Source organism: Mytilus edulis, chromosome 3, assembly GCF_963676685.1.
Source record: "Mytilus edulis chromosome 3, xbMytEdul2.2, whole genome shotgun sequence".
NCBI lineage: Eukaryota > Metazoa > Mollusca > Bivalvia > Mytilida > Mytilidae > Mytilus > Mytilus edulis.
The window spans coordinates 29205093-29222580 of NC_092346.1; the positions used below are offsets into that span (position 1 = coordinate 29205093).

General features: G+C 31.7%; 1 protein-coding gene across 1 annotated transcript in view; it reads right to left on the reverse strand.

Annotated features, from left to right (window-relative positions):
- LOC139515151 (angiopoietin-related protein 1-like) overlaps positions 1-7051 on the reverse strand; it is a 51809-nt gene extending 44758 nt beyond the window's left edge. The window contains exons 1-2 of the mRNA XM_071304714.1: positions 6910-7051; positions 6195-6269 (exon numbers count right to left, since the gene is read on the reverse strand). Coding sequence (XP_071160815.1) covers positions 6195-6269; positions 6910-7015 — 181 coding nt within the window. The 5' untranslated portion in view covers positions 7016-7051. The remainder of the gene's footprint in view (positions 1-6194; positions 6270-6909) is intronic.
- Between the last annotated feature and the right edge of the window lie 10437 nt (positions 7052-17488).

The window sequence follows — 17488 nt, forward strand, 5'->3', positions numbered from 1 at the left end:
CTTAACGGATAGCTCGAACGGATGCATAACGGATAACTTTTTTTCAATCAGTTTATGTCCGTTAGACGTCCGTTTATTTCTGTTAGACGTCCGTTTTTATCCGTTAGACGTCTGTCAATATCCGTTGCATGTCCGTTTAGCGTACGTTCTATCCGTCGACGTCCGTTCTGTTCGGTGACATTTTTTGAGCATGTTTAAAATTTTGAACGGACGTCAAACGGATGAAATGTCCGTTGAACGTCTGATAGGCGTCCGTTTCGTTTCCGTTTTGTATCCGTTACGTGTCCGTTATACATTCGTTGGAGGTCTGGAAGATAAATTCACCCACGGACCACCGGACGTTCAACAGATAAAACGGATGTTGAACGAATGAGAAACGGACTTCTCCCTGACGGATGATGAACGGATCTGAAACGGAAAAATGCCAATTGAAAATTTCGCATCAGAAATGCCAATTATTGGTATGTCAGATTTCTTAAGGTTCATTAATTCTCATTATTTGATCTTAGAGTAAGGGCAAGTCTTCACAATCAAGCAGCTCTTATACAGACCAGACACTGCCCTTTGGCGGCATTTTAAAGAACAAACCTAAACCAGTTACACAGAAACATTTAGAATATTAATGTGATTTACATATATTATAATTGTCGCCTTTAATTTTTCTGTCTATCTTGTTCATCCGTTTTATCCGGTACGCTTCCGTTAGGTGTCCGTTTTAGGCGGTACTCGTCCGTTTGATGTACGTTCGACATCCCTTCTGTCCGGAACGTTTCCGTTTCTCGTACGTTGCATATCCGGTGTGTGTCCGTTATGCATTCGTTACACGTCTATTTTATTCGGTCAGTACATCAACGGACTCCCAACGGATAACACATTTTTCAACGGACAACTTTTTTTTTCATCCGTTAGTCGTCCGTTCGTGCTATCCGGTAAGATGTGACCGAGTCTAATAGTAGACATGCATAACAAAAGAAAACATTGTCGTTAACGTAAAAAATTAAATGTCAAATTATGCAATGTTTCACGGAGAACGAATGACAGGGCACCGTAAAATATTTCATATTTATACCATACCTGCGTTTCCTGAGTAATTGCTGATACTCAATCGGTATTTTGTAGATGCGTCGCCTATTGAGAAGCTTTTATAAACTGCATAACGCTTGTTTCCGTCCCAGTCCTCCACATCGATCCTAAGTTCATGATTTCCGACTGATGTTAGTTGTGCTATATTCTTATTGCCTGAAATGTGTATGTGTGTATTAATAGAAATTTGCGGAAACTGTCATACACCTACGATTAGGATTACACTTACACTTACAGGTATCATTTTGGCTTTCTCAAACTGTAAAAAATAGACCGTTCATCCTAATTATATAAACAATGTAACGATAGAAATGTTCTTCTGTAGATGAACAACGATTGCTTTTCTGGTATATTTGCAGCAATGTGTTAACATTAATTATTGTATACGGTGTTATCCAGGTTGAAAATGCTGTAATTGTACGAACTATGATAGAATAAACTTACATTATTTAAAAAAAAAAATTAACACGAGACACACACAATATCGCAATCATTGTTGCAGTAGCTATATTGGGAGAATTGCTGAAAAAAAAATCGGCAATACTTTGTGTTAGGAAAGGTGCAATCAACCATGCAGCCTGTTAGCATGTTTATGCTCAGACATACTTTCTCTCTTTCATTTTGTTTTAAAGGGAATGAGGAAATACAGTGGAAAGGTGTTTTTTGAGCTATTTATTCTTGATGAAATTTCACAAATATTCCAAAAAAAAAAACCAACATTTATCAACCCTCTTCTTTTTTGTCGGAAATATATTTTTTAGACTGTTCGCCAGACACATTTGAAATGTGAGAATAGGTGTACTCAAATAGTTAAAACGTTGCTATCTATGTTTTCAACAGCAACAAACAAAACAAGAAAAAAGCGTTACAAGTCGTTTTTCCTTTTATCCAATTATTATAATAGAGATCGTATGAAGCATTTAATATGAATGGTTTTTTTTTACGTTGTCGATAATTATCCCACATAAACCTGGGTGGGACTGGTATACTCGAAACATGAGCTTAAAACCCTCTTCCGAGACTTGGTACTATTTTCATGGAATTGTAATATAGAGTACACTGACAACGCATGGTCTATCCAGACATTTTCAAAAGGGGATTTCAATCCAAAATAAAAGAGTGGGTCGACCATATGTCCCTTTTCAAAAACATTGCTTGGCAACAAAAGAAGTGTTTCAATTTCCGGATCAGCCCGTGATCTCTTACTGCAACGTTGTTAAATTCAACTAAAAAGTTTTATCGCAAATTTACTCAATTTAATGTTAAGAATAACATATGCAAAAGTGTAGCAGGCGAGAAGAAATTCCTAAAAAAAAATCACAATTTATTTAAGTCGGCAAGGCAACAGTTGCTGATACAAAGTTGTATACGTGAATAACAAAAACGACACCAACATTACTATTTCAAATGAAACAGTTTGTAGAGTATCCTCTGAACAATATTTTTGCTGGTTTTCGTACACTAACCATTTCATTGAAAGTACCCTGTTTCGCGGGGAAAGTCTATGGCTCTTGCTGAAAATATGTATGTATCAAACATCTATCTACACCTTCGGTCCTTATACATTTTTATCTTCAAATATTCGGCTTGGTGCGGTCCAGATGGTAAATCAAGAAAAGCGTTTCAGACACATGAAATTTTAACGTGTTTAATTACATCTTTTTTTATTATAAAAGACACCATTTGCTATTTTGTACATGTATTGTTAGTTTTTTTTGTATTTTGAGATGACCCCTTGTTTTTGTCACCTGTAATCGTAAGTCGAAATTGTAATCCTTGGTATATACCAGTTTCCGCAAATGTCTATTGACCACAACACTATATTTTAAATAAAGGTATGTTTTATCTACAAATTAATGTAATTGAAGAAAATTGTCTTATGCACAGATCGTTTTCAGAATATGAGGATTGTGTGTGTGTGAGGTATTTTTTTATATCTTGCATTGAAATGTTTTGATTGGCTAACAAAGTCTTTCAGTAATGATGTTCATTTTTAAGTTAAAAGTTATATTACGAACAATTAGAGTATAACTATCCCACAGGCTTTGCAATTTATATAAATTTATATCTGTCTTACCTAGCCAGAACTCCCCATGTTTGTCTCCAAATCCATTCTCATAATCCTTCCAATTTCTGTTGAATTCAACACTACCATCATACCGTCTTTGTATAACCTAACACATATAACAAAAGAAAACCCGTTATTGTCCATGTAAACAAATCCGATCATTTTATTTTCTGTTGTCAACATATCAGAAATTGTAGCTAATGAATCTGAAATGTAACTTATAAATTTGATTCGAATTAAAGTATTAAAAAATATGTAAGGAGTTCTGATAAAAAACAGGCAAACATTTTGTGATATTTAAAACCACTTGTGTTGATAGTTTATTCTTTCTGGGTATAAATAAATTTTGTGTTTTTACTGTCTTCTGATTGGTTAAAATTATTAGTTTTATTTCCAATGTTGTCAATTTTTATGGCGACACGCCCACTTTGACGTTGTGTATTCATACGCTAACATGTGTGTACGTTGTTATTGTAAATATAAATAAAAAAGTTCTTTGAGCCTTAGTTTTGATAGAAATTTATTTATAATGAATGGCAATAATTTATTTTGATTTTATTGAACCATAAAACTAATTTTTGACTCTTCACATTTTACATAATCCGCTTCGCGGATTATTCAATGTGAAGAGTCAAAAACTAGTTTTATGGTTCAATAAATTCCAAATAGATAATAGCCATTCATTAAATACAACTCATAATGGCGTCCTTTTATCAGCACACAACTCGTCATTATTTAAGGGATAACACCTGATAATAGCAGTGACTTACCTTGATTAATTTTGAATTTTGGAAGTCAAATTATATATTTGTCTAGTGATACTTATGAATATAGTTTGACCAGATTTTCCCCAAGATTGGTTCGTTTATATGTACATCACCAAATTTCAAAGACAAAAGAGCTTTGTCATTAGAATAGGGACTTTACCTTTAACATTTCCCTTTGAGTTTAGTATTTATTGTGATTTTACCTTTTTCTTCAACACATCGAGAAAATCCCGCACCTGGAGGCGTGATTTAGCTTGACCGTAAACTAAAATGTGTACTAGTTCAGTGATACTGGATTTCGTACTGAACTCTAAAACATATAATTGAATAATACTTCTTCGATACATACACACATTTAGTTTATACTTACAGTCCATTCTCCTTCCTCATGTGGATTGCCTATATATAACAAAGAAACGTTCTGAAAGGTTCTTCTATTTAACAGTTAATATGTTTAATTACTTTAACCTTAATTTAAGTGCATTATTCGAAGATTTTGAAATATTGTAAAAGATACTTAATAAATAAAAATTATATAATTTTAATCAAAAATCTAATATAGTTTTATATCTGTTGATAAGCTTCCTTTTGATGTCAGTATAATTTGTAAACAAATAGGGACTAAAGTTATTAAATATATTGGCAAGCTATATGAACGCTTTACTCACATTTAATGTTACTGACTAAGTTCTGTATTTTGTCAAGTTTTTCTTTAATCACCTCCATGTCTACAAATTAAATGAATATTACTGGACTTTAATAGACCAACATACAATCCCGTAAAAAAGATTGATATTCATAAAAAATATAAACACTTTTAATTGTTATAATTAAATGCTGCAAAATTCTAACAAAATTCACTTGCACATCAAGTCCTGTGATAGTAGGCTACATAGTATCAAGAAAACACACTTTCACATAAGACTAAACCAGTTTCAAGTACATAAAAGACAAAGCAACCTATATGTTAGATGTTGTCCTCCTCCTTAAGGTTGCATTTCTGTAAATATTGACAATGCAATTTCCCATAGGAACTCCTTTTGCGGCTAATACTGTACCACTTTTACTACAGTATGAAGTTTTGAACAAAATCTTATCCTAGAATTGAAAGTTCATATGCACCACAATTTTTTTCAAAAGTCAAAATATAGGGCTGTGCGGCATATTTTCAACATTTATGTGCCCTGGACTTCTCAGAGTTTAAACTTACACTAATTTTCTTAACTACCCCTACCTCGAATGAAAGGTTACCACATATTTCAATGTAAACAATATGCACGTGTTTATTTACTGGTAACATTCCCAAGTTCTGTCTCTGCGATATGGAACACAGAGAGCATAACTGGGAACCAGTATGTAAACAAAATTAATTTTCTATGAATATTCAATTTCTCCCCAAAAGAGGCGTGTTTTAAGCAACAGCTGTATTTACAAGGTGCAACCTATAGATGTCAAATTCAAAAAAGTAACTGTATGCAACATTTGATTTGACAAATAATAACTTGAACAATATTTGCACAATCTTAAACTCAATCAAATGCTTCAACCATTAGTTGTTGGTCCTATGACCAACATACTAAGTCTCATAGATGTATCTGTTCCTTCGAACTTACTTTTTTGTACTTTAAACATTTCAAAACTTAAAAATCATTTTACTTTGAATTTAGAGGGTGTCATATGCAATATATATGGAATGGAATTAATACAAAATAAACTCTTAAAAATGTTTAAAATCTTCAACTTTCACCCTTCACGTGATTTTTGCATCATATGCACTATTCACATCGTTTTATAAATATACAGAAAGTACCTGTAGAGATATTCTGGACCTTTTCATCAATCTTCTGGTAACTGTTTTGATGTTTGCTATACGAACACATTCCTAAAAAATAAAGCAATAGTTTTTAAAAGATGGAAACATCCTGTACTACATAGAAAACAATTTAAGGAATGAACAAATATTCATTGATTAACAATTCTGAGTAATAATATAGGATTATTGCATGAATAGAATTTTATATTGCACGAGCTTGCGAGTGCAATATATGTTCTACGAGGGACAATATTCCCCAATATTCATGCAATAACCCTTTTATTGTATAGCAATATAATATTTTAAAGTAAAACTTGGTTTAAACTAAGATTTAAACGTTGATGACGTCATGAATTTTGAAGATTTATTGCACTAGTGCAATATTAGAATTTATTGCACGCTAACTTTTGGTTACGTTCTGTGGGAAATATTATATTGCTATACAATAAAACAAAATACATACCGTTCAGCATATTCTTTATTTCGGTGGCAACCTTAACTGTTTTGCGGGTGTCCTTCGCAAAGTTTTTCATTGTACCTGTATAAGAAAAATAGTGATATTGAAATGTGCTGATATTATTGTCTATAATTTGAACATTTACTTTTCATAAGTTATTTGGTAGAAATAAGAAGATGTGGTATGAGTGCCAATTAAACAACTCTCCATCCAAGTCACAATTTGTAAAAGTGAACTAGTATATGTCAAAGTACAGTTTTCAACACGGAGCCTTGGCTTACTCCAAAGAGCAAACTATAAAGACCCCAAAATGACTAATGTAAAACCATTCAACCTAGAAAACCAAGAAAACCAAAAGTATAATTTATATAAAATACGAGAAACGTGAAACACTTATGAACCACATCAGCAAACAACAACCACTGAACATCAGGTTCTTGACATAGGACAGGTGTAAACAAACGCAACGGCTTAAATAGGTTTTAAAAGGTAACAATCCTCACCCGTACCTGAACGATAGTCACTGTGTTACATTTTTTTTTACTGGAAAAGTTATAATTAAGATGAAAAAAATTATACAATATATGGTCTAGTAAAATGTAACTTTTGGATTTCACATTTTTTAAATCTTAAAACTTAAATACCAGAGCCAACAAAGTAACATAAATTTGCAAGTAAAATCAATATAAAGACACTACCAAGCCAAATATTCAATACATACCAGTGGCAGTAAGACTCCCCAAGATTTTCATCTTTGCTTCTGTGTCACACCAAATGACTTTGGTTACAAACGTTAAGAAAAACAAGAAATAAGCATAAATCTTCATTGTTGATGCTTTGCAGAAAATGCATGAAAAGTCAAATGTGTCATACGCCGTATAGAATATGTAGAGAGAAAAAAAGCGTGATGAATTTTATTTTTTAGGTATTATTTTCAATTTAATGTGTTTTAACTATAATTAAGGCGTATATATACATGTATTTAATGGTCATTGTGGTTGGTAAAATTTGGAAGTAAATAAACTGACGATCTTGCAATATCAACATAAGCCTAAAACAGCGATTCAAATATCAAAATGTCTAAGTACATCCAGCGGTAGACGATATATACAAGTCGAATCTTGATATGACCATCGTATGAAAAGAATTAACGATCCTACGATAACATTTAACAAATAATGGTAATCACAAAGCTTCATTTATACTCGCTCATAAACTAGGTTGTGCGAACGTTATATGTAGATTTGATAATGTTTTAAGGAAACAAATTTACACGTAAATTTTCATAAGAAAAAATGAATGCATACACAGGATGTGAGAAGCATATGGAAAATTACCTGAAGAGTAAATAACAAAAATACCGAGCTCCAAGGAAAATTAATTCGGAAAATCTCTTAATAAATGACAAAATAAAAACTCAAACATATTAAACAAGTGACAAAACAACGACTTTGTACAGATATTTACCTATATATAAAATGGTGAATGAAAAATGATTTTTATGCAAGCTAAATCTCTCACTTGTATGACAGTCGTATCCAAATTGTGTTATCACAAAGCATATGTAATTAGTCTATCTTTTTGATTAATTTGAATATTTTCCATTAACTCTGGACTAATTCATTTCAGAATCATGAAAAATAATTTTTTAAACTTGTAATTCTTAAAACCTTACGTTTGTCAAATAAATAAAACCTTTCATTTTGGAAAACATAATATTACCCTACATTTTGTAAACCATCAAATCGTTACGTTTTGTAAACAATCAAAACGTTACATGTTGTAAAATAATCAGTAGGATTTGGACTTGAGTTATATGTGACAAATTGCCTTATTTTTTTAGCGATTAAACTGATATGACTATTAGTTCGATTGCTCATAAGAATCAAAACATAAAAGGGGCTTCATGAGATATAATGTTGAAAAAAAATGGTTTTAATTTGACAAAGCTGAATTTCGTTATTGATACACAGTGTGCGAAAGAACGAATTGACGAACAAACAAGAAAAATATACACTATAACACATCCAATTTTGACGGCCTTACAGATAAACCCTAAATTATCTTCAAAATCGTTTAACAAGTTTTATGTTTTATTGTATACAACGAAAAATATACACTATAACACATCCAATTTGTACGGCCTTACAGAAATACCATAAATTATCTTCAAAATCGTATAACAAGTTTTATGTTTTATTGTGCACAATGAAAAAAATCAATATACAATTTTATAAACATAACACATTTGCGCCCAATACGACCCAAACATATTTCAGACTCTATCTCTATGTTTTACATATATATATATTTTCTTATTTGTTATAACTAACGTCCATTAAAGTACAAGGTTTTTTTTCAAGTTTATTTTGAACTTTCCTTGCCAAAATAAAAAAAAACAACAAATGAGAAAATACGTCATGGTATAGTTTTGCAAAACATAAATAAATTGATATTGTTTTCATATGAAAAATAACAGCTGTCTAGATCATGTTTCAGAAATATTGATTAAACTTTTGTAAATTGTTATCAAGTTTTGGATCTATCTAAATTATATTTCAGGTAAGATTATTTTATGATTTTTATTATTAGAGTTAACATTAAATATGAATTTGTTGATTTATGTCGGTCAATGTGAAAAAAAAATATAATGAAAAATGTTTTTATTCTTTGCATGCTTTTTAAACTTAAGTTCGTAGTTTCTGTTTTTCTCTTTGACATTCTCTTGGTATATGTCGCCTCTCTTTCTGCCAAATATATACTCATATATTGTTTTTGTAATGGTGACTATAACATCTCTTTTCCTTTTAAATTGTTCCGCAGGTGAATATTATATATCTATTGACGGGGTATGAGGGTAATAGTAAGTATGTTGTCCCTGAGATACCAACTCAGCTGGTTTGCGAAGGGACAACAAACCTGTTATTACCCGCACATCCAGTCATTATGTGTTTTATTATACTGAACAAATCAACTTTATAAAAAGTTTACATAAATCATCTGAGAGAAAAGAAAAATGTCACATAAACATGCACATGATGAACTTTTTTTTATAGTTTTGGTTGTATTTATAAATATTTCATTTACTGTAATCAAGAGTCAAGACTAGGAAAAACTCCATGCATAAAATAAATACACTAGACTAGCTAAAGTACTGTACACAGACCCATAAAATACAATTTACTATATTTAGATCTTTTAAAAATTCGTCGTGAAGATTTTCTTATTCTTTTTTTTATTGCTTCTTGTAAGTGATACATTAGTTTTAAACTAGAACAGACACAAACAGATTAAAACAAATTACGATATCATATTGACGTTGCCAAGCGCAAAAATTCAAGAGAAAAAATTGTGACGTGATTACTGTCCAATGAAAAATATATATGAAAAAGGACGGGAAATATGTTGATGAAACTATTAACCGGGGTAATAGTCTTTGAAACTATTGACTGTATAATAAAATATTACAGTCAATAGTCTGTGTAATAAAATAGCACAATTATTTCATTACTTTTTGTATAGAAAAAAACATACTGAGGCATAATAAAATACATTATACGTAACAATTTGTACCAGGTCAAGAATATGGTAGTTGTCATCAAAAAGTTCGTGTCTATGTACGTTGGTGTTTGTTTTTGTTGAACTTCAATCTTCTTGTAGTTCTTTTGTTTTCCTTTTATAGTTGATGTGTTTTTGATGGCTTTTGAGCACTGACATACCACTGTTTCCTTTATTTCTGTCAAAATACAGTGAATTAAAGTGCGGTTTGAAATGATAATGATTACTTTTTCATTAAACGATAACGACCAATTCCAAAAAAAACCCAGAGAATTCAGTGCAAACTACTGCAACTGTCTGATGTACTAAAAAATTATTTCGTTACAACTTACGAAATACGTCACCATACATTATGATGAAAATGATAGTTTTGTTTTAGTAACGAGGTTCCACTCTAATTTAAAATGCCCTATCGTAAACGAGTACACATTTTTACACATTCGTCCAAAGAGCTCTTGGGGTGGGGGTATCTACATCAAACACACTCACTTTTTCTAAATGACAACCTCTGATAATTACTGGAGTTGTAGTTCAACTAACAAATCAAGTATCAGCCTTATTTAAATTTCAGATCCTGTTATAAAATCACTTGATAAGTTTGTCAATAAGATTACTCTCTAATATAATCAAAATGATAGAGATTTAAGCAAATATAGCCACTGTATGACCTATAATACAATATAATATAATATGAGTAAAACCCATAAAAAGAACTAAATTCAACTAACATTAAGACAAAATACAATAAGTACCGATCTGGGATTACTCGTAGTGTTAGTTTTTCTAAGTTGATTAATTTCTTTGTTAGTTTTAACTAATTTTTAATTATGTATGGTTTAATTACTTAATATAAAAACCAAGAATCTGAAGGGGAGTAAATCAACACATATAACATTGGTCAATAAAATTCTTGTACGGGCATGAAAGTTGAATATGTGGAACTATGCATATAAAAGACGAAAAACCTAAGATCTATTTCCCTCAGTATTTTTAATAAACACATACCAATGATTGTTTTTCGTACACGTTGCTTTCGACTATATGCCGATTGATTACTAAAAATATCAACTTAATTCTAATTTCGTATTTGCTTTCAAACTTTTTTCATCTGAGCGTCACTGGTTGGTCTTGTGTGGACGAGGCGCGCGTCTGGTGTATTAAATTTAAAACCTGGTACCTTTTGTTAACTACTATTCGCGTGTTTCTCTGTCCTATATGTTCTCCCATTTATTTGTATCCCAAACAATATGTTTTTTCCAATAATTGGCACACTTTTTGTTCATCCGGCATATTGTTACTCAAAATAAACTTTTTAGATTAGTTCAACTATTTAATTACAGATCGTATCTACCCGTTTTGCAATTGCTGTATCAGCCCTTGCATCTAAACCACTAATCGTCTTATCATATGTGCTGGTGATCTTAATAAGGCTGTTTTGTGGTACTTTTTTGTTTGTTTGTGGGATAAACATTCTGTGTTCACCATTTGCTTTACTCAATTCTGAACGTTTTTTTTTAAACTGTCCAGGTTTGTCGTCAGTAGCGAACAAAGCGCAAAATAGCAGTAAATTCCGTCCTTTGAAATTGAATATACAATCCATGGGGGATAGTGCATCCACGCATATTAGAAGCACCTTTTAACATTTCTCGTTTATGAAAAGAAAAGAACTAGGTGGATTCCAGTTTTCATTTAGAACGCTAAACCTTTGAGCACTAGGTACAGATGTGGAAATAAAGTTTGCAATATCCTTAGATTCAGCAGGTGTTATTTTATAAAAAAAAAAAACATCTTATGGATATATATGATAGAGTGAAAAAGTATTATTTTTCAAATCAAGCTAACAGAAAACGTCGTTTTAATCATAAAACAAACAAAGTAATAAAAAAGAGAGATAGCAGCCTTGGATTGTCTTTTGATCCTCTAAACATCAAGTTTCCCTCAGGCCAATGTAATTATGACATGTGTATATCTAAAGGAGTGTAGCGTTGTCATGTCACCCTAATCAGTGTTTGATATTCAATTTATAGTAAAGATACTAACATTAAAACAAGAAATGTTTAATGCAAAGAATATTTTAAGATTTCTAAGACCACCCCCCTTAATCCGCTAGTGACAAAACCAGGTTTAACTCACCATGTTTTTCTTTAGAAAATGTCCTGTACCATGTCAGCAAAATTGCCATTGTTATATTATAGTTCGTTTTTGTGTGTGTTACATTTTAATGTTGTGTTTCTGTTGTGTCGTGTGTCTCCTCTTTTATTTGAGTGCGCTTTCGCAATGATATGAGACGTGTCACGGTACCTTTCTATCCCAAATTCCTGTATTTAGTTTTCATCTTATATTTGTTTTTCTCATCGAAGTTTGTCTAATGCTAAGTTCGTTTTTGTGTGTGTTACATTTTAATGTTGTGTTTCTATTGTGTCGTTGTTCTCCTCTTATATTTGATGCGTTTCTTTCAGTTTTAGTTTGATATCCGGATTCTTTTTTTTTTTTCTATCGTTTTATGAGTTGCGAACAACAGTATACTACTGTTGCCATATTTGTGTTAAGGCGACTTTTTAACAAATAAGTAAAATATGAAAATATTCCTTGTAATACTATCTTCTCTAAAACTTAAAATCAAAGCGGATAGGAGGACTATTGTGTCATTAAATAAGATTTCACGATAATTCATATCATACATATAGGAAGATGTGGTGTGAGTGCCAATGAGACAACTCTCCATCCAAATAACAATTTATAAAAGTAAAACATTATAGGTCAACGTACGGCCTTCAACACGGAGCCTTGGCTCACACCGAACAACAAGCTATAAAGGGTCCCAAAATTACTAGTGTTAACCCATTTAAACGGGTAAACCAACTGTCTAATCTATATAAAAAAAAAACGAGAAACGAGAAACACATATAAATTACATAAACAAACTGCATTACCTCATTTTATGTTGCACTTTGTAAATACAGCTGTTTCTCAAACCACGTCTCTTTTGAGGGAGATCTATAATATTCATATTAATTATGATTACAGAGACATAACTTGGGAATGTTACCAGTAAAATTAAATATACATGTGTATATTGTTTATATTGAAATATTTGGTAGCCCTACAGTCGAGGAGGGGGTTGTTAAGAAAATTAGTGTTAGTTTAAACTTTGAGAAGTTCAGGGCATATAAACGTTGAAAATATGCCGCACAGCACTATATTTTGACCGTTGAAAAATACTTTCAATTCTAAGATATGATTTTTTTCAAAACTTCATAGTAAAAGTTTTATCATTTGATTTTTTTGTCATTTTATTAGGAATTTTCCATTTTGAATTTTCCTCGGAGTTGAGTATTTTTATGATTTTACTTTTTGTCACTCTTATTATGGTCCGAAATAAGTTAGAAGCTAAAAATACAGAATTGTGTGCCCCAAGTCATCCTTACAATGCATAATACATATTTGACATTTCGACATTGTATTTACAATGAGTATTGGAAAGTGTATATAAAATTCGGTTTCACTTAAATAAATGTACCATCAACTAGAAAATAATATTTATTGGAGTCATGTATGATTAAACAGTGCTGGATCTCAATTATTGTCAGGTTAACCAATGTTGTATGTAATGATTGCTCACCCTACCAGTCTTTTAATATAACTGAACAATAAACATGTGTCAAACAAGTGACAGGTCGATTTATGAATTTCGAACAGCGGTATACTACTGATGCCTTTATTTATCTATAATTGTTATAAAAACATGATTAAACCGTCGTTTTCTTTAGAATACTCTTGTATTAAGTCAGAAATACGATTATTGTTTTTCATTCGTTCTTTTGGCTGATAAAGTAGCGCGTTTGATTTTGTCAGGTTAAATGGAACTTCCCTTTTTTGAATTTACACTGATGTAATTTTGTTCATACCTTTTACAAATTAAACAGACAAACATTTTTCTAACTTTCAAGTTTGTTCAATGTTTAATATTTTGCAATTACATAATCCTTTAGATTATAAATTGGCGAAGGAATTGTGTTAATTATAGGTTCCGCCGGTTTCTATCTCCATAATGTTTCTATTTGGTCGATTAACATGGAACTGCTTCTCTTCTGTCGCCAAAAGCGGTGTCATTGATTCGTTTCTCCAAATCTGTTGTTACTTTCTTGACCATAATTTCTCTGTGGTATTCATATTGGAGTGGTGTCCTATTTCACATTCATAACATTCACGCACTCTAGACAGGTAAAGTGCTTCGTATAATCAGTTAATATGTTCTGATTTACTGATTGCTCTTTTTTCCGTCCAATCTCTATTTTATACTTATGTTGTACTTTAATTTTATGGGTCATTTGACGTCCTGAAAAATTTTGACATTATGTTTTATCTTCTTGGGCTGCTGGTATTTCCAGAACGCACACACCATCGTGCCTTTGAATGCATCCATGTCCTTTTGTTTATAACATTTGAATGAGAGGGTAAAGGTCTAGGTACATCGAATCTCACCACTATAGTGTTGTTTTGTTACTGAGTTCATTATAAACACTCTGACTACTATGAACTATATTTACTTCTGTGATATCATTGTAGAGGTATTCCGTTATGAAGATCTAAAGTCAAACACTTTGAAGACAGCTATCGGATTAATTGAATAAAAACAAACATCCTTTTCTCCGTCTCCTGATTTCCAATGTAGGATAAAACTGTAGCTTAATGTTGTCCACATTTGATAACGTATTCTGATATAACCTTGTACGTCCTTTCTTTTGTTTTGATGATTACTTAGATTGACAAAACCAATTTCATTACGTTGGTATTGTAATTGTCACTACTACTTTGTTCTTATATGTTTTAAACCCTTATTCATTAAGGCTTATTTTTTATGCCTGGTTTAATCATGTTAATGGCATACAATGTAACCATTGGTGTTATATAAAAATAAAACGTTGGTGCTTTATACAACATAGTACCACGAACAGATCAGAAGATCAATATTTTAGCATATTTTCAGAGTTGGTGTCCATACTAACATGTGTTACCACTTACCGGCCAATATGCCGAACATAATAGCTCTTGTGTTCGGTAGTTCAAACTGTCTTGTCTTATGTCTTTCTAGGAGATCTAAGTCTTCTTGTTTTCATTCAGCTTCAATATACTTTACGGTATTCTCCGTTTAAATTAACACCGGGCTTAGGTTGTTGCAACAAGCATCATATTTGCCATAAATTGCCCATGTCTGTTGTGAGCAGGGACACCTTCCCTTTGGGATAAGACGATCATAATTAGACTTCCCTTAACTAAGGTCAAGTTTCCTTTAGGGCTAACATTTATTTATCAACATTTTATTTTTCAAATGATCTTGTTTCTTAGTCTAAAGAAATGTTTCGAATACACATATTTCACTTTAATGATTCACAGGTAAAAAAAAATCAGAACGTTGTATTGTCTATATTTTCAGAATAGCAACCGACAAAATAAAGAAAAAACAAACTCGGACTGATAATAATATTAGCCTACTCTGGTTTCCGGAATTTTTTCCGTTCCAGGCACAAGCTGATAGCCATACACTGTGAAACATTTTGAATATTGCAATCGGGATCAAGTCTCATATACACTTAGTTTGAGTTTTAATTCAAGCATTTAGAAGAAGAAAGACAACTCTGATGTTCTTAAGCCTCTTTTAGAATAATGTAAAGTATGATGTTGACTCTTGTCCATAATGCATATCAGAATGTCATTTGTTTTTTTTTTACTGCTGTCGATTGTATGATCCTTAACTTTTGTTAAAAAAACAAAACAAAGGTCAGCATGTAGAATTCAACCACAGGCCCCAATGGCATGATGTTCAATCTGTTAACGAATTTGTCCTTCTAGCATATAACATGTTGAATTTATGGATAGACTAAACATAACTGCTTGATTTCTGTTTTTTTAAGTACAAAAATTAAACCCTAAGAGCTACAAAATTACATGATAAAATAGGTTGTATATAGCAAAAAAAGCATGTGTATTTTTGTTAATACTGTATGTCTATAAAGATTGACTCTGATAATTTTTTTCTTCATTGAATTACTTAAAATTAGTGTTTAAGGAAGTGTAATGGCAGTAATATTTAAGTATATCTCTTGAACATAATGTCTGAGCCTAAGATATATTTGCCGATAGTAAAAGCAAGTAGAGATAGGCAATAATTTACTTGTACGAAGAGATAATGTCATATATACTACTAGTATTTGACTTTTACATCATAGTGTTGGTCTCAGTCAACTTTATACCTCTGAATGCCTCATGTTTTTTCTCTCTCTCTTTGTGGGTATGTAGAATTCAATCACAGGCCCAAATTGCATGATGTTCAATCTGTTAACGAATTTGTCCTTCTGGCACATAAAATATTGAATTTATTGATCTCTTTGTGGGTATATTCCAAGAGAAAGATAAACTACTGTCACTTCTACTTGGCTTAAGTTTTGTCCTCTTGGTCGATATATTTCAAGTGGAAGATAAAATATCATCGCCTCTTAATTTCTTATGTTTATTCCTTTTAAATAAGAAGAAAGACAACTCTGATGTTCTTAAACCTCTTTTAGAATAATGTAAAGTATGATGTTGACTCTTGTCCATAATGCATATCAGAATGTCATTTGTGCTTTCTTTACTGCTGGCGATTGTATGGCCCATAACTTTTGTTAAAAAAAACCAAAACAAAGGTCAGCATGTAGAATTCAATCACAGGCCCCAATGGCATGATGTTCAATCTGTTAACGAATTTGTCCTTCTAGCACATGACATGTTGAATATATGGATAGACTAAATATAACTGCTTGATTTCTGTTTTTAAGTACAAAAATTAAACCCATAAGAGCTACAAAATTACATGATAAAATAGGTTGTATATAGCAAAAATTATACTACAAGTGGAAGGTGAACTAATGTCGCCTTTTATTATCTTAGGTATATTCCTTTCGGTGGTTATATTACAAGTGGAAGATATTAAAACTATTGTCGCCTCGTATTATTTCAGGTTTATTCCTCTTGGTTGGTATATTCCAAGTGGAAGGTGAACTAATGTCGCCTTTTATTATCTAAGGTATATTCCTCTTGGTGGGTATATTCTAAGGGGAAGGAAAAACTACTGTTGCCTTTAATTGCCAAGATTTATTCATCTTGTTGTGTATGTTCCAAGTAGGTAGATAAACTATTGTCTCCTCTTATTGTCTCATGTTTATTCCTCTTCGTGAGTATATTCCAAGTGGAAGTAAAACTACTGTCACCATTTATTGTCTTACGTTTATTCATCTTGTTGGGTATATTCAAAGTAGCAGTCAAACAACTATCGCCTGTTATTGCTTGAAGTTTATTCATCTTGTTGGGTATATTCCAACTGGAAGGTAAACAGCTGTCGCCTCGTGTTAAAAAAAATCAACATTTGTGCAATGAATTCAGAATTTTTGTTTTTACATATCTACCATACTATCAGAATGTAGTAGGTTTAACATGTTTAGCAAATAGTTGTTAATTTCTGGGTCATTTTGGTCACCTGTGGTGAGTTGTCTCATTGGCAATCATCTTCCTTTTTTATAATTAGGATATTTAATTGGTATATGTTACATAACATTCTGAAATATTCGTATAAAACCCCTGAACATATATGAAATATCTACCACTTTAGAAGTAAGGTAAACCAAAACGAACCAATCAATCGAGCATAATTTGCTAAACATTATTGCAATCACCACGCGGTTATAAAACCTTCAATTATTCGA